This window comes from Macaca nemestrina, chromosome 5, assembly GCF_043159975.1.
Source record: "Macaca nemestrina isolate mMacNem1 chromosome 5, mMacNem.hap1, whole genome shotgun sequence".
NCBI lineage: Eukaryota > Metazoa > Chordata > Mammalia > Primates > Cercopithecidae > Macaca > Macaca nemestrina.
Window position 1 is genome coordinate 76439056 of NC_092129.1, and position 22752 is coordinate 76461807.

General features: G+C 43.3%; 1 protein-coding gene across 8 annotated transcripts in view; it reads left to right on the plus strand.

Moving 5' to 3' along the window:
* The window catches only part of LOC105478732 (AT-rich interaction domain 1B), a 447840-nt gene that overhangs the window by 391562 nt on the left and 33526 nt on the right, over window positions 1-22752 (plus strand). For 5 of the 8 annotated variants that reach the window (XM_024791918.2, XM_071096638.1, XM_071096640.1 and 2 more), the window contains 3 exons: window positions 10840-10985; window positions 18469-18578; window positions 19301-19459. In XM_024791918.2, the coding sequence (XP_024647686.2) occupies window positions 10840-10985; window positions 18469-18578; window positions 19301-19459 (415 nt within the window). The remainder of the gene's footprint in view (window positions 1-10839; window positions 10986-18468; window positions 18579-19300; window positions 19460-22752) is intronic. The other 3 variants (XM_071096644.1, XM_071096641.1, XM_071096643.1) reach the window with 1 other exon arrangement.

The window sequence follows — 22752 nt, forward strand, 5'->3', positions numbered from 1 at the left end:
CATCAAATCAAAAAGTAGTAAAACACTAATTCTAAAAAGACCAGAGATTTCTTCTTTAATCTTTTTTTTTTTTTTTTGAGACGGAGTCTCGCTCAGTCACCCAGGCTGGAGTGCAGTGGCCGGATCTCAGCTCACTGCAAGCTTCGCCTCCCGGGTTTATGCCGTTCTCCTGCCTCAGCCTCCGGAGTAGCTGGGAGTACAGGCGCCCGCCACATCACCCGGCTAGTTTTTTTGTATTTTTTAGTAGAGACGGGGTTTCACCGTGTTAGCCAGGATGGTCTCGATCTCCTGACCTCGTGATCCGCCCGTCTCAGCCTTCTTCTTTAATTTTAATGAGAGCCAAGAAATCACAGCATGAAATGTGCAGCCAACCTGGGAGGGACCGGAGACCACGAGGCACCCCAGGCCACTGATGAGTATCACACAGAGACTTTCGGCAGCCACTGTACACCCTCACCCAGCCACGGGGCCGAGGCACGGGAGCCTCAACTCCAACATCCCCGGGCGGTTCTGGTGTGGAAGCCAGCTCGGGTCTGAGGGGGGCCTCGGAAATAGCCGCTACTGCAGAGCACGAAGGCAGCGTTGAAGGGGAGGGCTGGGAGGCATGCTCTGGACACTTCTTCCTTATGCGGCCTTCCTGAGGGATGTCGCATGAGGAGCACTTGGGGCTCCCACTGGGAGAACTCTACGGCCTCAGAAGCTCGAGTCTGCGCCGACCTGACCCTGACTCAGGCTCTGGCGATCTGTTGATCATGGCAGAGTGTGTCTTCCAAACGCTTTGTCCTGGTTTCTGCCCTTTTGCTTCCTCTCAGAACTCAGTATCCTCCTCATCCTCTGAAATACTCAGTTCCCCACCACATCTAGCCTGCCCTCTTCATTCAGATTTTCCCGTCACTGTGTCTGGGTCTGGCCCTCTCACAGCTGGTGGCTGTCTTCACTAGGAGATGGCTCCCAGTGACTCGCGCACCAGTGTCTATGCCACCTGTCTTCACTTCCAGCTTCATGGCTCTGTTAACATCCTGCCCCCATAGATGCACACTCTCACACCAGATGTCCTGGGACCATCACAGCGAGAACCAGCATGAGAGCGCACCCATCGCTGGGCGTCATCAGCCGCACAGCACAGCAAACCCCGGCGGTTCAGAGTTACGAAAGGCCAGGATCTTTGAAATTGCATGTGTGCACCAGGAGTGGCAATGGCCAGTGATGCCAACCTGCCAGGTATCAGGCCGATGACCAGCAGGTGGTGAATTTTTCACAGCCCTGAAATCTGGTAACCTCAACAGTGTTTTGGGCTGAAGGCAGCAGGAAAAGTTTGTAAGTGGTGAAGAGGCTGTGGCTGTGTCTTACTATATTGCAGCTTGGGGTTTGGAAGGTGTCATGGGTGACAGGGTATCTTAGTAGCAGTAAGGAGTATGAGAAGCAACTCACTAAAATGCTAAGATTCCTCTTAATGTTGGTCTTCATTCTTATTTTGAACTCCATTTCTGCCATTACATAGATTTAAAAAATCAAACAGGCCAGGCGCAGTGGCTCACGCCTATAATCCCAGTACTTTGGGCTGCCAAGGTAGGAGAAACACTTGAGGCCAGGAGTTCACAAGCAGCCTGGGCAACATAGTGAGCTAGTCTCTATAAAAAGTGAAAAACAGTGAGCTAGGTATGGTAGCGCATGCCTCTAGTTCCAGGTACTCAGGAGGCTGAGGTGGGAGGATCACTTGAGTCCAGAAGTTCAAGGTTGCGGTGAGCAAGGATCGTGCCAGTGCACTCTGGCCTGGAGTAAAACAGTGAGACCCTGTGTCTTAAAAAATAATAATAATAATAATGAAAAACTCACAGACAGAAACCTGTCAGTGCACTCTGGCCTGGAGTAAAACAGTGAGACCCTGTCTTTTAAAAAATAATAATAACAACAAAAAACTCACAGAAACCTGTAAGATTATGGCCCTTGTTTTAAAAGTAAACTCATACTGGATTACTTTTGATTGTTAAAATTGCTGCCAGGTAAGAACCTGTCTGAATCCTGTCCTGCACGGAGTGGCTGGTGAGGACAAAAAGAACTATAGCTTTGCTCAGCTTACAAACCTTGCCTGCATTTTAACCCTAACTGAACAATGTTTGACTTTACCAAACTAAGTCACTTTGTGGCCCAGGCCACTGTTAACTCAGGAAATCTCTAAGAATTTTTAGGAGGATTTTTTTTTAAGATCAGAAATTACTGTTTTTCTGTTTCCTGGACAAGGGCATTTTTTATTGGAGGTTTATACACAATATTGCTGTGACACAGTAATATAGGATGGAGAACTCGGGACCCAAATTAAGTTTCTTAAGCCTACTGACAGGCCCATTAAGGCATGAGAGGTACATAGAATGCATATAAGATGGATGTGTGCTTCACCCTCACACTCCTAAAACTCAGGTTCATCCATCAGGGATTGTTATCTACTCCAAGTATTGTTGGGCTGATAAGCTCTCTGTGTCTGAGGCTGCGTGGCTCCAGACCTCTAAGACACCTGCTCCCTCCTCTCTGCTCGTGTGGCTCCTCGGGGGCTAAGCCACTTTGGGATTAGCAGTTCACTCTCCTTTACACCTGGAAGGGGATGTCCTGGAATAAAAGATGTGGCTATTCCTAGCACTGAGAAGTAATAGCCCTCCTTAGAAATAACTTGGAGATCTTTTCTTAATGGTACTATGATCTCAAGATAAACTTTTTAAAGTAAAGATCCTTAAATAGAATGCAGTAGAGATGGCGCTTTCTCTCTGTGGGTGACATCCATGGCAGCTAATGTTTGTTTCATGCTGTATGGATCTAGTTTCAGCAGCCCAGGGAGCTGTGCCATTTACATCTTCTCAGAGGTCAGTAGGATGCGACGTGATACAAACCCCCAAAGTTCTGGAGAGTCATCCATTGCGGGAAAAGACAGGATTTGGGAGCCACTGCTACCCTCTGTGGCTCTCATCCACACCTGAGGCAGGCCGTGTGCTGGGGATCAGCAGGGAAGAGCTGAAATCAAAATCTCTGAACTAAATGCCTTCACAGTGTTGAGGTTCACTTTTGTATGGTTGCCAGGAAAGAGTTCGTAGTAGCAGAACAATGGGCTTAACAAACCAAAATCAACTTTGAGGATGAAGAGAACATCCTTAGTTATCAGTTGCTAAAATTCACGCAGCCAGACACCGTGTTTGCGTTTTCTTCACACCCTGACAAGGAGGCCTCTCGCCTCAGAACCCTTGAGCTCTATTTGTTCTCCTGGTTGCTTTGAGAGAAAAGGTGAAGATCAGTGAGCTGCTTTAGGAACAACTAAAACGGGTTACCTGCATTGAAGCAAAAAGGAAGAGCTGAATCTTGAAATTGCACAACAGGTGCCGTTTCAGCAGGGAGTGCCAGGAGCAGAGCTGGTAACAGGTCGGAACCCTCTGAGAAGTCTGTGTGAAGTATGAACAAAAGAGAAAACTGTTTCTGATGTTAGACGCTTTTAAGAAATCCAGACTGGAATATGCAGTATTCCTCAGTGCTTAGCAAGAAGAGCTTCGCCAAGATGCAGGAGTCAAAAATACAGCTCTTCGGAGAAATGTGGAGACAATCAGGAGAAATGCTTTGAAAACAAGAGGCCCTGTGGGCAGTGCCACATTTTAAAGGCCCAGGCAAAGACGTGCCAGGGAGAAGTTCTATTCTGAAGAGCTAAGGCGTAGCCACTGAAAAGATTATTCTTGAGAGTATGGTGACAAAGTTACTACTGTTCCCTTACTTAGAAGTTCTCTTTCATAAAGCTGTCACAAAACAATATTCTTCTCTGCCCGTTCTTAAAGGAAGAAAACAAAATGTAAACATATCAGCTACCAAAGGGTTTGGAGAGTTATTAACAGGGAACTGGAAGATAACTGGTGGCTGCTCCAGCTTGTCTGCTAGCATTGAACACGTGGAAGCTTTCTTTGAGTGAACAGACTGCATGGAGAACAGGTCACATTCGCCAGCGGAGGAAGACTTAGACAAGACTCATGCAGTCTTATACAGGGGCTTCCTGCATAGGGAGGAAAGATGACCCCAAACCTTCTGCTTCCTGACCCGAGGGTCCACCTGCCTGTGTGACGCTAGGTACTCAGAGGCCTGTCCGAAGCCAAACCCTGTCCACATGTCCAAGACTAAGCCCGCGCTCTCCCCTGATGTTCTTTATTTCAGTGACTGCCCCATTATCTGCCCGTTGCACAAGCTGGACACCTAGGAGACATCTAGGTGCAACTTTTCTTTCCCCCAGATGACCTAATTCATCACCAAATCCTGTCCATTTCACCTCCACGATATTGCTCAACTCTCTCCATTGTGCTCCACTGCCTGTTCCAAGGCGCCATCATCTCTTCCTTGGGTATTGTGGTAACAGCCTCGTTCTTCCTGCCTCCGATGTGTTCTTCCCAACACGGCCAGAGAACCATGTCTTTAAAATAAACATATTTTAATGCCATTGCTCCTGCTTAAAAATCCCAAGCCTCTTCCTGTTTCTCTTAGGATAAAGACCAAACCCAGAGAACCATAAGCCTGGCCCCCACCACTCTCACTTTTTATTTTGTTCTACCATATTTTCTCCTGGATGCCCCAGGGCCCTTGAATTTGCTGTTTCTCTTTTCTCTTCTCCTAACCTGGTTAATTCCAATGGATTGATCCCTCAGATCTGAGGGGTGGAGGGGATGTCATCCCTTCCTTGGGACGTTTTTCTGTGCTGTCCTTGCTGTGAGCTCACAGAACGCACAGACCTCTCTGAGCCACGCATGTGGTCGCAGCGTCACACTCGCTGCCCTGGTTGTTTGACTTTGGTTGCGTTGGTTTTTAGTCTTGGCCTGCTGTTGTGCTCATTCCTCTTCCATACTTATCTTAAAACACTCATCTTGGACAAATGATTGTAACTGTCAACTAAGCAGTAGGAATTTCTGATTAATTTTAAGTATTTCTAGCATGTCTCCCTGAGCAAAAGGGGTAGAATCTATTTTTTTAGTAGCATATGGTTATATATTTTTACAGGCATCTACATTTTTAAATAAAGACACTTCTATTCTTTGTCTTTTGTCTAATGAGACAAATGCCACTTTACCACCACAGGATTCATTCCTAGCCAGAGCCACTGGCTTGTTGAAATTACATTATTTTGCCACCGGAATTGCTAATGCAGTTGTTGTTGCAAGCACGCTGATGGATTAGCCACACCAAAGATTGACCAGGGCTTGACAGCCGTATTTTCTGTTTTGATTGAATTTGGGGGGCAGGGAGGTACATAGTGGTTTTCCGTCTTAAAATATTAAATTTAAAATAATCTCGACTGAATTTGTCCTTCTCAGTACTGCTTTGGAAGAGTCACCATGTAATTCGGGTTGAAAATCTGTTTCACCAATGATGCTAGATACATGTGTGAGAAGAGTTTGTGTTTATAAAACATTTTAAATAGGGCATCCTGTGTAATGTTATGTGTGCAACTGGATCTCTCCAAGGGAATAACATAACACATTTAGCAATAAACTGCTGGAATTGGAACTTTTTGAGGTTTTGAGTCCTGGCTCTGATGACGATTGGGTTTAAGTGATAAACTGCCCCAAATTTTAGTGTTCGCCTAGTTTATTTTGTCAGTAAGCAATCTTTGCTGGTTCATAACTCAGCTGCATCTACAGTGACAGTCCGTATAGAGAAAGTTATGGACACCTGGCACTCGTACTCATTTTCCCAATACAGCGTGCACTGCGTGGTGCTCATTCCGAGCATAACTCAAGGGTGGTATTTGCGGTGGACGTGCTGGAGCTTCCCCCGTGTCTGCCACTGGGACGGGACTTTAAAGTGGCTCCACTCACAGGGTCTGCACCTCCTCTCTCTGTCCCTAGCCTTCTCCAAAGAACTGTCTCAGAAACCCATTCATTTTAAAGATAACCTCATACTTCACCGTCTGTCACCGCTGAGAAAATACAGTGTTGATTGCTAAGATGATAAGGCCTAAATATTCTTCTCTAAAGCATCAAAATTATTGTACATTTTATTGTAGTTGATTTTAAAACCAGATATTTACAAAGATATGGGTACTCCATGAACATACTAATATTTTTAACTGCTGAAAGCAAACTGTAGTGGGAAGCGATATTCCTCTTTCTGTTTTCACACTGAACCATTGGAAATAGTCACTTGAAAACTGGTGTTTGCTTTGGGCTTTTTCCCCCAAAGACCGCCCTTTGTTGGGATATGAATATGTGATGTTTGAGAAATCTCCAAAGTGAATAAAAGGAAAAAGTAAAAAAGCTGTTGGGGCATGGGTGCAGTACGAGGGCAGGAACAAGGAGTGCCGTAGGGAAAACTCGCAGGCCCCACTTTTTCAATTATTCTCCCTATAATAACCTGGCTTTGCTTATAGAATGACAGGTTTTAAATACCTCTGGTCCCAACCAGATTTAAATAACGTTCTTCTGGTTATTCCACAGGTCAGCATGTTTAAGTAATAACTCCCCAATTTGAACATTGCCATTTAAGAGGAGGAGGGAGTGGTGCCATGATCTAGCCCTGGCTAGGCGAGCGCAGTGCCAGTCGGCATCCCGGGGTCTGGGGGCAGCACCACCCAACCAGGGTCACCCCCACAGTGTGCATCTACCGGTTTATTGTAAATGTTTGTCTCCTTACACTCCTGAGATGTTCCTGGGCAGTCATTGCTACAGCCATGGACTCGGCATCTGCAGAGTCAGGACAGCTGTCCTTTGTAACAGACATTAAGCCCGCAGGGCCCCTGGAAGCCAGAGCCCAAGGGTCTGGGCGGAAGGCTTTGCTTTTCCAGGTACAGCTTAGGTTTCTGTAGGGTGTCACATTGGAAATGTGCTGCTCATTTCAATTCGTGTTTTTGCCTGTTTTTGTTTTGTTGCTTTTGAGAAAAGCAAGTGATTTACTTCTTCACACTCCTCATTCATGTGGAGCCATCCAAATGTTGCGTTGGTCAGAAGGGGTTCAGCAGCCAGGGAGCGCTGCTGTGGAAGGGACCCAGCTGCTGCTGAGGTCACCTCGGAACCCAGGTCGCTGTGGTCTCGGGCATTGTATTTTCAGCCCCACCAAACAAGGAGCTTTTTGTTGTGAGCCACAGAGTCCTCCTAGGTTAGCAACACCACGCTAAGCAGGAGTGCTAGGTTAGTTAGGGCGGCAGCCATCCGAGGAGTCCATCCACAGAGCCCGCTGTCTCCACTAACCAAAATCAGTGGCGTGCAGTGCGAGCCTTATTTTGGTATCACGCTCATGTTGCTTGTTCAGAATTACCAAGACTCTTGGCAGTAGTTTCTCAAGCAACAGCAAATTGGATTTCCTGTGCAGTGGTGAAAGACTGGCTCTCCCCACCCAGACAGGCACCTGCTGCTGTGCCCTGGCCATGTGTGGCCTGCGCTCTGGGAGGACTCACTTCCTGCCTTGGAGGCCCAGTAGGCCTGAAGCAGGTGTCCAGGGAGCTGTTGTATTCATGTCTCCCACTACCCCTCACTATGGCCACCTCCCTGAAGCCTGTATTCCAGGACTCCTGGAGAGTTTACACCCTCTGGTTTGTCAGCTTTGTACAACTGCAGGTCCATACACCAGACAGACAGAAAGGCATGGTGCAGCAGGCTGCCAGGAGCCAGGTACTTGGTCTCACTGAGTGTTAGCGTGTTAGAGTCCCATAGAGAAAGAAGTATAGTATACCGCACTGGTAGTAGATTAGGGAAATTCTATTTCTGCTACTTAGTAGCTGTGTGACTTTAGGCAAGTTACTTAACTTTTCTGATCTTTATTGCCTTTATTAATATATGAGCCTTATTCCACCTACCTTCCTCCAGAAATCTAAAACATTAAATGTGTATGCCTAGAATGTGCACCAGGCATGCAATAAATACTTAATAAATTACTGTACTATCATTACCAGCCCTTCCCTGTTCAGTTGTAAAGACTGAAATCCAAAGGACCAGAGCTCCCAGAGCTCCAGTGACAGAGTCAAGACCCCTGGCTTTTTTAACCAAACTTTTAAAACTACAGGATGTGCTTTAATGAAGGACCATTGTAACCAACAACTGACATCCAAGGCATGGACCTTTAAGTCTTTGATGTTTCTTTGTCATTGTTAGTTTAAAGGTATTTCTTAAAACCTGTAGTGTGTGCCTTCATCATCTTCTGGTGATTGAAGATGGACAGTGGTAGCCTGGGGGAGAAATCCTGGATGAGGGCTGGATGGCTACTTCATTCAGTCATTTGCCTGGTAGATTTTCTATTCTGATTCTCTTTTTTACCTTAGTACAAACAAGCGTCTCAAGGAACCATGAGTTTCTTACATGTTAGTTATACTATATATGAGACGGAATTTAATGGAAGCTTGAAAAGGCGACCATCTTTGTAATGCCTTTTTACAAGAATAAAAATGTTCTTTAGTAATTCATCCCTTTAACAATTTTTTTTTTTTTAAGTAACTCTCATGTGCAAGGATTAATTAGGGCCAGCTCCTCCTCTCAGGAGGCTTCCGTACCTAGAAGAACCAAGACATGCATAAATTATTTGCAAAAGAAAGAGCTCAGTGCTGCAAAAAGCATAGATGAAGCTCAGTGGAGAGGCAGGGCTTGCTTTCAGGAAGGGTGACAGGGACAGCCATCACAGAGCAGTGGCTGCTAACATGCATCTTGGAGAATGGGCCAAAATTGGCTGTGACTTGGAGGCAGTCACTGACATGGAAGTAGCTTTCCAGAAAACGTAACTGTCCACAAGTGAAGGTGCTGTTCAGTGATTATCTGCTAAGACACAGAGCAGTCCCATCAGGTGCCACTTTTGAAGCAGTTATATAAATGCTAAATTGTCCGTTGTTTGAAGAACACCTCAGAAGGGATACTTCTAAGGTACTTGACTTAATGCCAACACTCTGCAAGATGATGTAAAGCCCTGAACCATATAGGGATGTGTTTATAGCTACAGTGCAATGTATGCATAAGTATGTGATGACCTAGAGGTTAATCAGAAGCTGTTGGATGATCTCAGATCTGTTCTTAATGAACTCCAAGGGGTATTCTAATTCTGATTTAGCCGTCTGCAGTTATTCAAAGTGGACCCTCAGGAAGCTAAGAATTGCAGGCTAAAGTAACACCCATTTCTCCCTGAGCCACCCTCATACCTAAGACTCTTTCAGCTTCCAACAATGCTCTTTCCACGCCATCATGGAGCATTAGATTGTACAGAATTTCCCTAGTTTGTCTAATATTTAAAGTAGACCAGTTATGCCTTCGATAGCTTGATTTTGCAGATGGCCCATGTTTGAACTTTTTGTACAGACATTTTTCAGTTGAGTCCACTGAAAATAGGTACACAAAAGGAACAGTATATTGTTTTTTAAAAAATGATTTATGGACCAGACATGGTGGCTCACATCCATAATCTCAGCACTTTGGGTGGGCATATCGCTTTGAGCTCAGGAGTTCGAGACCAGCCTGGGCAACATGGCAAAACCCCTTCTCTACAAAAATGAAAAAATTTGCTGGATGCTGCTGGCTCACACCTGTAGTTCCAGCTACTTGGGAGGGTGAGGCTGGAGAGTCACTTGAGCCTGGGAAAGCAGAGGTTGCAGTGAGCCAAGACTGCGCCACTGCACTTCAGCCTTGGCGACAGAATAAGACCCCTCTCAAAAAAATAAAAAAATAAGATTTATGTTAATCTTTTAAAGGATCTCATTTTAAAATGTTAACTATTATACCAAGTGGTAGCTTAATGGTGGTGGAGGGGGTTGTGATTACTTAGGAACAGATAGGCAGGATGTCTTTGGAGTTTTACCCCTCTTACTAGCTTGTACTCCTAAGATGAAACGTGACTAGCCAAAACTTGGAAAAAATTTTTAAAGGTATGCTCTTTACCTAACAAAAGCTTGACTACAATGGTGGACTCTTTTGACATTTTTGCCACCTTGCTATCATTTCTCTTTTTAGGGCATTGTAATTTTCCCTGGGATCTCTACACCACTGTGCAGTTTAAGTCTCTCCCCCTCTCCCCCATCTCATTACCAACAGTCAGAGAAGGGACATTGTGTGACAGCTTCAAATCAGAGAGAATACCCTTGACCTCTTTGCAGGAGTGAAGAGAAGTCTGACAGGGCGTAAGACAAAACTAACAAGACTAAGTCACCAAGACCGCCTCGTATGTCTGCACCACCCTGGGGACGGGCGACTTCATGTTAGAGACACGGGCAGCTGATCTAAGTGCCCATCCTCCTCTGTAACGTAAAAAGCCCAACTAACACGAAGTGGAAGTCTGATGTCTACTGTGGCATTTTAATGTAGGGAAATTGGTATGTTTTTAATAGAACCTAATTACCAAAGTTAAAGAGTAGGGTCAGGGAGAGTTTTGGAAGTGCTTTCTCCCATATTCATTCCATCAGAAAATTTAGGTCAAAGAAGTTTTTGTAAAAAACATTGCCACACTGCCCAATTGTTTTTCATTTCTTAACCTTTGGGTTTTTATGTGAGGATACTAAGTAGTGTTAATAGTCAGAAGTTAATTTTGCTTGCTTTTGTAATTCCTGTTCTTATTTCAAGTTCCCCCTTTCTTGCTTATATTCCTCTATATAAATAGTAACCTGGAACACTTGACATGATTAAAAATGTGTAATTTATTTGCAGAACTTGTAATATTTGGAATTGTAAAGGGGTGTATTCAAGAGTTACCTAGCAATAGATTTCAGCCTTTCTCTCCAGGAAATAATCTGTTTTACACAAACATGAAAAGTTATAGCCCCACCCCTTACATAAATGCATTAGTAGAAATGACTGCCAGGGCAAACCGCTGCTAATGTGCATGGTCGGTATATGTGTGCTGTGCTTTCTCTTCCTGTAGGCAAGGCAGTTTCCCCGGCATGAACCAGAGTGGACTTATGGCTTCCAGCTCTCCCTACAGCCAGCCCATGAACAACAGCTCTGGCCTGATGAACACACAGGCGCCGCCCTACAGCATGGCGCCCGCCATGGTGAACAGCTCCACAGGTAACCTCGGCAGCTCCGTGCTCCTGAGCCCCTCCCTCTCCCCTCTCCTCCTCTTAGGCGCCGCCAGTGAATCTGCCTAAACGGCCTGAGAAGGTGGATCGGTTGGCGAAAGTGGGAATCATACTACTTTTCTGCTTCTCAGAAAGGCGCTCCATCTATTTAAGACTTGAGAATTACATTTTATGTAAATTATTTTTATTCAGTCTGTGTTTGTATAACAAGTGGACACATTTCAACTATTATTGGAGATTGTTAAATATACACACTATGTTCTCTTTCTCTTTGGGAATTATTAGTATTGGAAGATCCTCAAATTCTCTCCATTGGGTAGTGATGGAGACAGACATTTCGAATTCGCATTTCAGGGGAAATGGTTGGAAGGGCAGAGCAAAGGGGGTTTGACGTAGTTTTTACATTTACACCTTACACCTCTAAATGTATGCTTGGAAGTAGCTGCTTCGTAAGTGCTCTGTGCAGATTGTCTCTATTGGGAAACTGTTTTAAATGTTTCACGATGTTTAGTTATTTTAACCCATTTCATAATCTCCAAGGTAGCATTCTTAAAAGTCATGCCTGATGAGTGCAGTGGATGAGTAGCCAATGTGTGGAAAACATCGAGAGTGTCTAAAACTGTGCACATCTCCCATGATCTTAGACTCTGCAAGATCCTTCAACCCCCTCCTCTGGTTCCGTAATTACCTTAAGACAATGAGTGCCACTTTTTACATAAAGTGATGTGTATTTCAAGCGACCTTTTACTCTCTGTTACATGTTAGAATGGATCTCACTGGAGGATTCCCTCCTTCAGAGACTGCAGAGAGTGGCTTAGCCAGTGTGTATCCTGTGATGCCCTGTGATGCATTAGGAGTGCATGGGAGAGCCAGAGCCTTGGTTCTTTCTGATGACATTTTTTCATTTCTTCTGCCTTTCACTTCCTTTTTCGCCTCTTGTCTTTGAAAGGCCTCCCGAGAAGTTCATGTTTCTCTGTCAGACGGAACAGGCAGTAAGAGGCTGGGCTCGCCTCCTGTCTGAGCTGCATCATTGATTTCTAGGACCTAATTGAGGGGTGGTATTCCGTGATGACTTCTCTTGAAAGATTTGTGAAAGAGGAACACATAGAAATTCATGGTAAAAATGAAGGTTTTTAAATAAATAAAATAGCCCTTCCTGATGCTGCGTTGAGTGCTTCTCCATCACAATTTGGTGGGTGTTTTACATTCGAGATGAAGGTGAAAAGCTTGCAAACAGCCTGTTAGCTGGAAGCCTCCTCTTTCCCTAAGCAGTGCTGGCCCAGGTAACAGAGTATTGGGTTGTGACATTCTGTTTTGTCTGACTTGCTGAAATAAAATTACTTGAGAGCATTAAAACCACACAATCAGTTTTCACCTACTGTTAGCAGTGCTCATTTTTCCCTTGTTCCTTTGGACCCCAGAGCCACAAAAACAACCGACAACAAGCAGATGGCACAGTGCCCTGCCTCAGAAGATTTATGTATTCCTAAGGAACAGCCAGCTTAATGGAGATTTACAGAGAGGGTTTCTTTCTATTATTATTATTCAGATAATTCGACTATTCGTTATTCCATGCAGAGGAAATCAGTTCAGTGAAAGGCTATCCATCCTCACGATCTTTTGTATGGGGTGGTAGTATATTTTTTACTGCATTGTACATTTTGAAACATTGAATTTTTAATAATTTAAACATCCAGTTTTCCTCTACACATTGATCTGATTTTATCCCACCATTATTAAGTGAAATGCACGTCAGAGGAGGAGTAGCCATTTAGCATTGGCTGTGCATCTAGCGGCAGGTACACGTGAATCTGCTGTTACTGCGTTCTGATCTCTCAGAGAGACAGGAGTGACACAGAGCATTACAGCACAGCCCTGTGAGCATCGGGATGCGCAAGTGTCCACCTGACTGCACAAAAGATGGGCCAGAAATGGTGGGATCACCATCACTTCAGTCTCCTTGGTTTGGGCCCACGGAGATAAATTACCAGTGATAACAGCAAAGCATTTCTCCATCAAAATATACTTTTGGAGAAAGCGAGGACAGTACAAATGATGACCAGGTCTGGTGGTGGAATTTTCTGAACCTCAGCAGCCAGTGCAACTGGCATTCCAGCATGCTCTTCGCTGAGTTCAAACAACTGTGTTGTAGACAGTGTACGGGGCCAAAAACAAAATCCTCCTGTGTAGTGACAAATTGTTACAGGCTTCAGTGAGCAAGTAATTATTTAAATGGAGTCAGTGTGAGTATAAATGTGACAACTATTTCTTCACTTAAAATGCCAAGGGAAGTAGGATGGTAAGCAGTGGGAATTTTTCCCTCTAAAGAGCTTTTTTTGGTTTTGTTTTGTTTCAATTATTTAGATTAAAAGGTTAGAATTATGTATTACTGTGGGCAAAATTACAAATCATGTATACCCTTATTAAATACACTGTCATACAATACATGTGTCTTGGGTTAGGTTTTACTTATTTGTGTTGAGTTTTATAATATTCATTAGTCATTTACACTTGTCTGCATATAAACCATCATCTTAAAGTGGACATCTAAATTCCAAAAAATATATCTCCCATCTGTGGTTCTAAGTTTGCCTCACCAGACGTTACTCCACAAAATGTAGGGCATTTCTCCCACTGCCACGTATAAATAGTACAGGAGCGGCCATATGTGCCGCTGGAACCAGGCTTTTCTCACAGAGAGCCCTGGGCACCTTCCAGAAGTGAGTCCTTCTGCTAACCTAGCACCGCTCAGTCCCACACGCAAATGTCCTGTTAATGCCCTGCCAGCACAGGGTACCAACCCCGGTAGGCCTTTACAAAGAAAAAGACAATCACACTGCCACAAAAAGTGTGAACCTCCTACCTCCGGACCTCCCGCAGTGCTTGTTAAAACTACCGATTCCGGGGCTCCCTTCAGAATTCTTGAGGGGAGTCCAGGAATCCGCACCCCTGAGCACCTCTGCAGGGAGTTTTCCTGCATGCAAGCTCAAGTTTGAGAAGCGCCAGTGTGGCGGTATTTCGCTCAACAGTCTCCTGGCAGATCTGCCTCCAGCTCTATGGGGCATTTGCTGTTTACCAGATGATTTGCTGTTTTGAAATTGAAAAACAAGAAAAGATTCACAAAACTACGCTTAGAGTATCAGTCTTCCAGCTGGATCACTGTTTTCTGTCTTGGGACTTCAGGGCCTCTCACAAAGGAAGGTTTGGGTCTTCAGCACCATTGCAAGGGGCTGGTTGTCCGGGGTGTTGGTAGCGGTTGCTGGGGTGCCCACTTGCATGCTTGCTCTAAGGTAATGATTTCAGGTGAATTGCTGCCCTCCCCCCATATACAAAGGACTTGATAAAAGGGTTTTGATAAATTATGAAAACCAATCTCTTAAACTGGGGGAAAATATATCCTGAGATTATGCCAAAGTATGTGGACGGCTCCGGACTCTGTAGGTGGCTGGGGGAGCTGCTTTCCTCGGAAAGCCACCCAGCATGGCCAGTGTCCTGGGGGTGGCCACAGTGGGGAGGGGCGCTGATGGCAATGATGGGGTATGCAGGGCCTCCAGGGTGCTCGTCGGCTCCACCCTGTGCCGTGGAGGGTCCTCCCGGTCAGGGCTGTCAGGGCCTTGCATATCCAATGAGAGCAATGCGTCTCGCCAGCCCTTCTCAGATCCTGTGTGTGTTACCTTCACGGTGGACTTTCTATCTTGCCACATGTAAACATAGTCATGAACATCCATGGATGTACATACATAGATCAGCTCTCTGTGTTTTCTTTTTTTTTTTTTTTTTTTTTTTTTTTGAGACGGAGTCTCACTCAGTGGCCCAGGCTGCAGTGCAGTGGCGCAATCTCGGCTCACTGCAAGCTCCGCCTCCTGGGTTCACGCCATTCTCCTGGCTCAGCCTCCTGAGTAGCTGGGACTACAGGCGCGCACCACCACGCCCGGCTAATTTTTTGCATTTTTAGTAGAGACGGGGTTTCACCGTGTTAGCCAGGATGGTCTCGATCTCCTGACCTCGTGATCCGCCCGCCTCAGCCTCCCAAAGTGCTGCGATTACAGGCGTGAGTCACCGCGCCCAGCCAGTTCTCTGTGTTTTCAAAAACAAGAAATCATATATTTTGCAGTCTGGTATATTACCATGAAAAGAAAAGAACTGTGCATTTCTGACCTATTTCACCATCTTCTGGGAATGATTTTGCAGACTTGTGAGGAGACTGAGTAAAGGAAGCGGACGAAAGCAGGCATGAGTGTTGAAGTTCGGTTTGACTCATGTCATATGTTCTTTACGTTCCTTTTGAATATATTAAATCCAGTGTGGAATAGCTGCCTTAGGACCTGGACCCACACTTACTTTAAGAAATCATTCTAGTTCTTAAATTTCAATGGTAAAGCCAGAGGCTGGTGCTTAAAACGTATTTACAGTACTCAAGCAGCACTTTCTGCAGTCACAGATTCTTTACTGCCCCTTTTTATGTCTGAACTTTACATACTGGATTACTCATGTCAATAGGAGAAAGAACAGTGCCTTGATTTAACACGTCCTTGTAATAGTAGTGGCCCTTCTCTTCTGGGAAAGGAGAAAAAATAGTGTCCCCGGAGTCCCATTGCCTTGGGAGGCATATGGCTCTTTTCAGTGATTCATTGAGAATTCTGGTAAGAAGTCAAAAATAGGCCGGGCGCAGTGGCTCAAGCCTGTAATCCCAGCACTTTGGGAGGCCGAGACGGGCGGATCACGAGGTCAGGAGGTCGAGAGCATCCTGGCTAACACGGTGAAACCCCGTCTCTACTAAAAAAAATACAAAAAACTAGCCGGGCGAGGTGGCGGGCGCCTGTAGTCCCAGCTACTCGGGAGGCTGAGGCAGGAGAATGGCGTAAACCCGGGAGGCGGAGCTTGCAGTGAGCTGAGATCCGGCCACTGCACTCCAGCCTGGGCGACAGAGCGAGACTCCATCCCAAAAAAAAAAAAAAAAAAAAAGTCAAAAATAAGCATTTCAATAAAAAGAATAGTAAAAACCACAGTAAGGAAAGACCTTCTAATCCATTTAGTTAAAATAAACCATATATTTTATAAGGTAGAAATATTAAATAGAACTCTTTATTACTCTAAATTCTATCCTTACTTATCTCTCAAAATAATAGAACAGTGCCACTTGTGATAATTTTTCTATTTGCACACCCAAAATGCCTGTTTTAAAATATATAATAGAGAATGAGGAAATTTGGGGAATTTCAGACCAACAATATGTTTATATTCATGTAAGTCTGATTTTCAAATCAGTGTAAATTGTCAGTAATTTCCATAATACACATTGGCCTAGTTCTGTGTGCTTACAAGTTGCTTTTGTGTACGCTAACACATTTAATGCGTAAAATAGAATCTTACTATTCCCGCCTTCAAAATAATATTCATACATAATTTATTGTAAATACTGACAAAACTACCACTTAAAACCATTGAGAAGCGCGATGCCACAGAAGCCATGTGCCCATGACTTTACCGCTTTCTCTGGAATTGTTTTGGCTGTCATTCCTTTGAACCCACTCTGAATCAACTAGCCAGGACATGTGGACTCGCATACATAAGCCCCTCTTTTCGCACTCATCCTGCTCTTTTATCCTGCTATTCTTCTGAACAGGGTGTTTTTTAATGTACAGGTTTACTAATTCATATCTCGTTAGACCCCAGAGACAAAACTGCGTGGAAGCAGTCCAATCCGCTGCTTTGAACAAGGCGGTCTTCGTGGTGTAATATCTCTCAGCTGCTTGAGGTTTCACACATTCACAAAAATAACAGCATTTTTAGCTGATCCCAATAGATTTTTCTCTGCAGCTGCATCACTTGAAAAAGCTTTTTGTTCCAGTTCTTAAAGTCTAAGTATTGAAAGTAATTTGAAAAAAAGAAAAACATCCCAATTATGATTTGTGTGTGTTGTGATGACTTTAAGGACTGACTGGGCTGCAAATGGGCTTTGAAAAGCAAGCCAATGTGCCCGTGGAAAATACGGGATTTCAAAGTGTATTGTTGAGTGTGCTGATGTAAACTCATGGGCACGTGGCAGGGTAGGCTTTTTTGGCAGGACCTATGGTCTCAACCTGCAGTGATGCTAACGATATTAGCAAATTAGCACCACAAAGCTTGCCAGCTAATTCACCAGAGCCTGCTCACTCTCTCACTGCTGTAATTAAAACTAATTATTTTCTAAAACATAGTAATACATGAATATGTGCAATAATCATTTTGTAGTGGGCAATCTGCAGAGCCTTTTTTAAAGCTTTTATTTTTTTTTCTTGGCACATGACGCTACATGTGTCCCGTCTTGGTTGAGCCAGCACTTTGATTTGCAGAATGTAGAATGGGCCCTGTTCATCAAACCTCAGGTTTATTTTCATCTGAAATAGGCCTAGTTTCTGGTTCCCTCTCATGTATAGGGCTCATCATTCTCTCCCCTCTCTCTCCTTCCCTCTCTTCCTCACTCTGACTCCTCACATCTGGTTGGTGCCTCACTCGCAGCCCCTGCAGCCCAGTGTTCCGCAGATGGTTTTCACAGTGGGGTTCTGTAGAAATTCAGCTGTTATTCCCTGGATAGCTACACTGATTCTTTACTCTAGCCTTGTTCTTCCATTAAAAAGAAATCTAACCCCATATTTTTAACCCGAAAATGTCTACTGGTATCTGCAATGAATGTGTGTAGAAATCAGTTGTTCTTTGGTGAACCTTTCATGCTAAAGCCTACATAGAATTGATTGGATTTCTGAGCCTAGGGCTAGAAAATGTGGTGTTGACTCTGGAGCTGCTGCGGGCCTCTGACCTGGGCATCGAGCTGCTGTCAGGGTTAATGACCACAGGCTCTCAGACTGAAAGGATCCCAGCACAATTGCAAAGTAATCAGAAATCCTTTCCTTCAAAAATTTATTTCTAATTATATTGTTTTTGAAGCCGTCTGCTGTGATTGTCTTCCCTTATTGTTGACTAGACCACATGCAATAGATAAGGTTTTCAGAAGAAACACTGTGAAATGTCAAATAATTTTGCAAACTATAGATTATTTGCACCTATGAAATTAAGAAGGCGCTAAATCCTCTAGTACCTAGGTAAAAAATATGCACACCCAACATTTGCTTCCAACTCCTGATTAGTAATTTAAACATTTGCCTTATTTCCACTTGTTGCCTACTCTTTCAAAGGTATAATAATTTTGAAAAAATAATATTGACATAAGTTGACCTTCAGTGGTTTGGGTCTTAAGCATACAGAATGACTGCCCTTTTTTTTTTTTTTTTAGATAAAAAAGGATTTTGCCAGAATGCGGTGCTGTTTGCATTTCAGAAATTAATATGCTCCCCATTACAATTTCTTTTTTCTTTTTTTCCTTCAAGGGAAATGCAAGGGCCTCCTGCTTCACTCTGTAACTTGTGTTGGCAGGAGTACAGTCTGACGAATCACACGTATAATCCTAAACTCTTTCTCCTGTTTTCGATTAGCATCTATGGGTCTTGCAGATATGATGTCTCCTGGTGAATCCAAACTGCCCCTGCCTCTCAAAGCAGACGGCAAAGAAGAAGGCACTCCACAGCCCGAGAGCAAGTCAAAGGTACTTCCTTCCGCCTCTGCACGCAGTGTGGGGTCTGCCTAGCAAAAAGCTGCCATGTCGTTCTCTCTTCACTGGTGTTGGCCGCCACTTTTTTTTCGTTTCGTCTCCTCTGCATGCCCTCATTTTGTGCAACATGTTCGTAGTCTTCTTTTCTTTCCCCAGCCCCTTCATGGTGTGGATCTGAAAGTTACTAGTTCTTATGGCATTAACTCATGGTTGGGGGAGAGGGGTGGAGGGACAAGACCCACCTAAGAAAAATGCTTCGGGGTGGGGAGAGGTAGGGGTCCTGCCTGGTTTCGGTACTTGCAGCCATTTTCTCTGCCTTCAGTTTATAGCTTCCTGTTTTGGCCGCCTCAGCAACAACAACATACTTAATATTTTGCTTTCCTGCCTTATTTGATAAATAAGGTGAACAGCTTTTTTTTTTTTCTTTCTTTCATAAGGGGTAACCCATGCTTAGCATTCCATGTAAGCTTGAAGTAAGCATGGTGGCGTACTGGCCTTCTCCAGCATCCAGCAGACTTACCCAATTATACTAATTAAGAATGTTGTTTTAATACCTTTATCTATGTGTGGTTTTGTGTGTTTGTTTGTACGTGTCTTTATATATATATAGTATATATATATAAATTAGTTTGTTAAAGTGGATGTACTTTTTGTTATTTTAAATAAAGTTTGCCCTACCTTTGTCATTTTTTTTTTTTTTTATTCCTCTACCACAGGATAGCTACAGCTCTCAGGGTATTTCTCAGCCCCCAACCCCAGGCAACCTGCCAGTCCCTTCCCCAATGTCCCCCAGCTCTGCTAGCATCTCCTCATTTCATGGAGATGAAAGTGATAGCATTAGCAGCCCAGGCTGGCCAAAGACTCCATCAAGCCCTGTAAGTGGCTCTGGTTTTTTTTGTTTTTTTTGTTTTTTGTTTTTTTGGGGTTTTTTGATAATTAATTAATTCTACTTGAATGCTTGCTTGTTTATTTGTTTTATAAGACTTTTTCTTCATTATTTATCCATGAAAGGGTTTTCTTTATAAATAATAATATTAGTGACAAAATGAATAGTTTGCGTGCATCAGAGAAGTTGATTTCTGGTAATGAAAACTGTTATAAAGAAGCACCTCTATACAAAGCATGCGAGTGTGTTAACTGGGTCCAAACTCCTTCACACAGTGACTTTTTTTAAATGTCTAATCCATTATGCACTTATAGAAGATTTTTCAAATGCGTTACTTCTCCATTTATATGGGAACTAATAGCAGCCATTGACTGAATGATAAGTTTGGCCCCTGACCTGTATTTTGCATGTTCTATCTATTTCAAAACTGCCTGCCTGAAAGAAGTAAATATTCAATCTGGGTATGGTTTAGCGTAACATTAGCCCTGCTTTATTTTCAACCCATTTGTCTGAAATTAATAAAAGCGTAGAAATGTTAGTATGTGAATGAATTTTTAGCTTAATAATGTGTACCGATGTTAGAATCAATTGAAATAGAACAGTTGTATTCTGCACAAGACTGCTGATAATCTTGAAATTAAGTGTTGATTTCTGTATGATATATAAATTATAACAAAAATGTCATGGATGTATCAGGGAATTTTGTAAGCCTCAGTGTTCTTCTGACCCTAGAAGTGGGCTGTTAGTTTCCTACTAAAGAAATTCTGTACCATTAGAGAAAAAAAAAAGTAATGGTGCTGTAGCAACCTTTATTTTACATTCATATAAAGCATCAAAAGATCTTAAAAAAAAAAAAAAAAAGCCTTAACATGCAATTACTTGCCAAGAAGGCTTAATTAACATGCTCATTTCTGTAAGACGATGTATTGACGAGCACGGCTCAGGAAGGCAAGTTGGAGGCAAGAAGACCCTAGCTGTGCAGAATCTGGCAATCTAGTCAAAACCCCAAAAGGAGGCTGCTATTAATTATCCATTCACTGGTTTAAACAGATAGAGCCAGAAGGCTTGAAGAGTTGGTTGTTCTAGTAAATGTTTGTAAAATTCACATACAGCTCTAGGATAACCAGCATTTTCCCTTTCAGAGGAAGAAAGGGCGATATTCGCTCTTACCTTCTCTGTAGCTACATTTCGATTTTGCAGCACCCGAGATGAAACAGAAAGCGCTTCTAGGATGGGTATAGCAGACAGAGCGCTTCTAGGAGGGGTGCGTCGGAACTCGCAGGAAGGGGCGCGACTCCTGCATTTTGATGTCTTTGTGTTATTCGCTTTGAGTCTCAGAAGGCAGACAACATTGTGTGTTTTTCCCTCTTGGTCTACCCTGGTTTTTTGTTTTGTTTTCTTTTTTTAATAGGAAAAGCATTCCTGAATCAGTAATGCTCTCAAGTTAACAGGTAGAATTCAGATAACTTTTTGAAAGTATTTGTGCGTTAGCTCAGAGGGAGAATTTCAGAGGTTAAAAATAATAATCTTTAAAACTTAAGATAATAATTAAGGGCTGGGTGCAGTGGCTTACGCCTGTAATCCCAGCACTTTGGGAGGCCAAGGTGGGTGGATCACCTGAGGTCAGGCGTTTGAGACCAGCCTGGCCAACATGGTGAAACCTTGTCTCTACTAAAAATACAAAAATGAGCCAGGCATAGTGACAGGCACCTGTAATCCCAGCTACTCGGGAGTCTGAGGCAGGAGAATCGCTTGAACCCGGGAGGCAGAGGTTGCAGTGAGCCAAGATCATGCCACTGCACTTCAGCCTGGGCAACAGAGTGAGACTCCATCTCAAAAAAAATAAAAATAAAAAAAATAAGAATAAGAACTTATTAAAAACAAAGACTAACAATAGACCGTATTATATTGTTTAAAACTTTTCATCTTTCTAATTTCATTGACTTATAAAGAAGGCTTGAATTAGTCACAATATTTTAATTCACTAGTTAAGATTATCTCCATCTACTGTAGGAGACTTTATCAAAATCTGACTTTCTCCTTTAATGTAAGACAATAGCAAACTGAATTATAAACTTTATTTTCTGATTATAATTAAACTTGAAATTGTATATTTTTTCTCAATATTTCCATATACATGGTCTCTTCCTGTACCATAAATAGTTTGAAGAATTTGCAAGCAAACTTCTGGCTCCTGTAGTAGATAGGAACAAGAGAAACTGAAGGTCACAGTAGTAGAAAATGTCAGACTATTGCTCTGTGTTGAGAAAACAGCCACTTTTTTGAATGAGGTGCTAATTCAAAAAGGGGAACAAAAGAGAGTATAATGAAGGACCTAACATTATCTCTGCTATCAAATCACCGCAAATACATGCAACCCCGGAATAGTTAACTGCTCTTTCTGAGATGCCACTTCAGTTTGGACTTAAAATTGCTCTCAATAGTGTCCTTAATAAAGCCTGTCTAACAGCAGGTCTGGAAAAGGCAAAATGAGGAAGATGCTCTATGCTTTGACAGTGTACTGTGGACCAACATTGTTTTGTTACAAAACATTCTAAAATAAAAATAAACATTTGTCCGTACACATACACATACACATATTACCAGGCATATGGTAAAGACTGCTGAAATGTAAATCTGCCTAAAAGACTTGAGGAAAATGTACTTATAGGCTTAATTAAAGTATATGCAAGGAAAACATTTGTGGCACCATAATAATGTCTTGCTGTAATTTTACAGCAATTTCCATTCCTTTTTCTTGCCTCCACAAAAGTTTCACAGCAGTAGGATACAATTTTTACAACACTGAAGCAGTACTAGGTAGGCCTTAGTGACTGGTAAAAGTGAATCCATCTTTCCAAAGGGCAAGGTGGTTTGGCCACTGTCAGTGGGAGGAGTGTAGATGAAGACCTTCATCCAAAACTAGTGTCTATGAACAAAGACAGTATATCCTGAGCCTGGTCGGTGATGAGAGTGATAACGTACATGCTCTTTATTCACTAAGTCTTTAATTGCCCTCTATTCAGACACCAAATATCGGCTGTGGTCATTGTCTGCCCAGTATGCGAACCTTAAGCTGGGGTGGAGGCGTTGAGTGCTGGCAGCGGGCACAACCTCGTGCTCAGCCTTCAGCCTTACTAGACTGTGCCCACGTTCACTCCGCACCTTGCTCGGTGAAATCCTGTTTATAGGATATTTGAATCAGCTGTTAATTCCTGTTAGCATGCTGCCAAGCTTTTCACACCCTTTTTGTCCACTGGAGTAATCATTCATGAGGAAAAA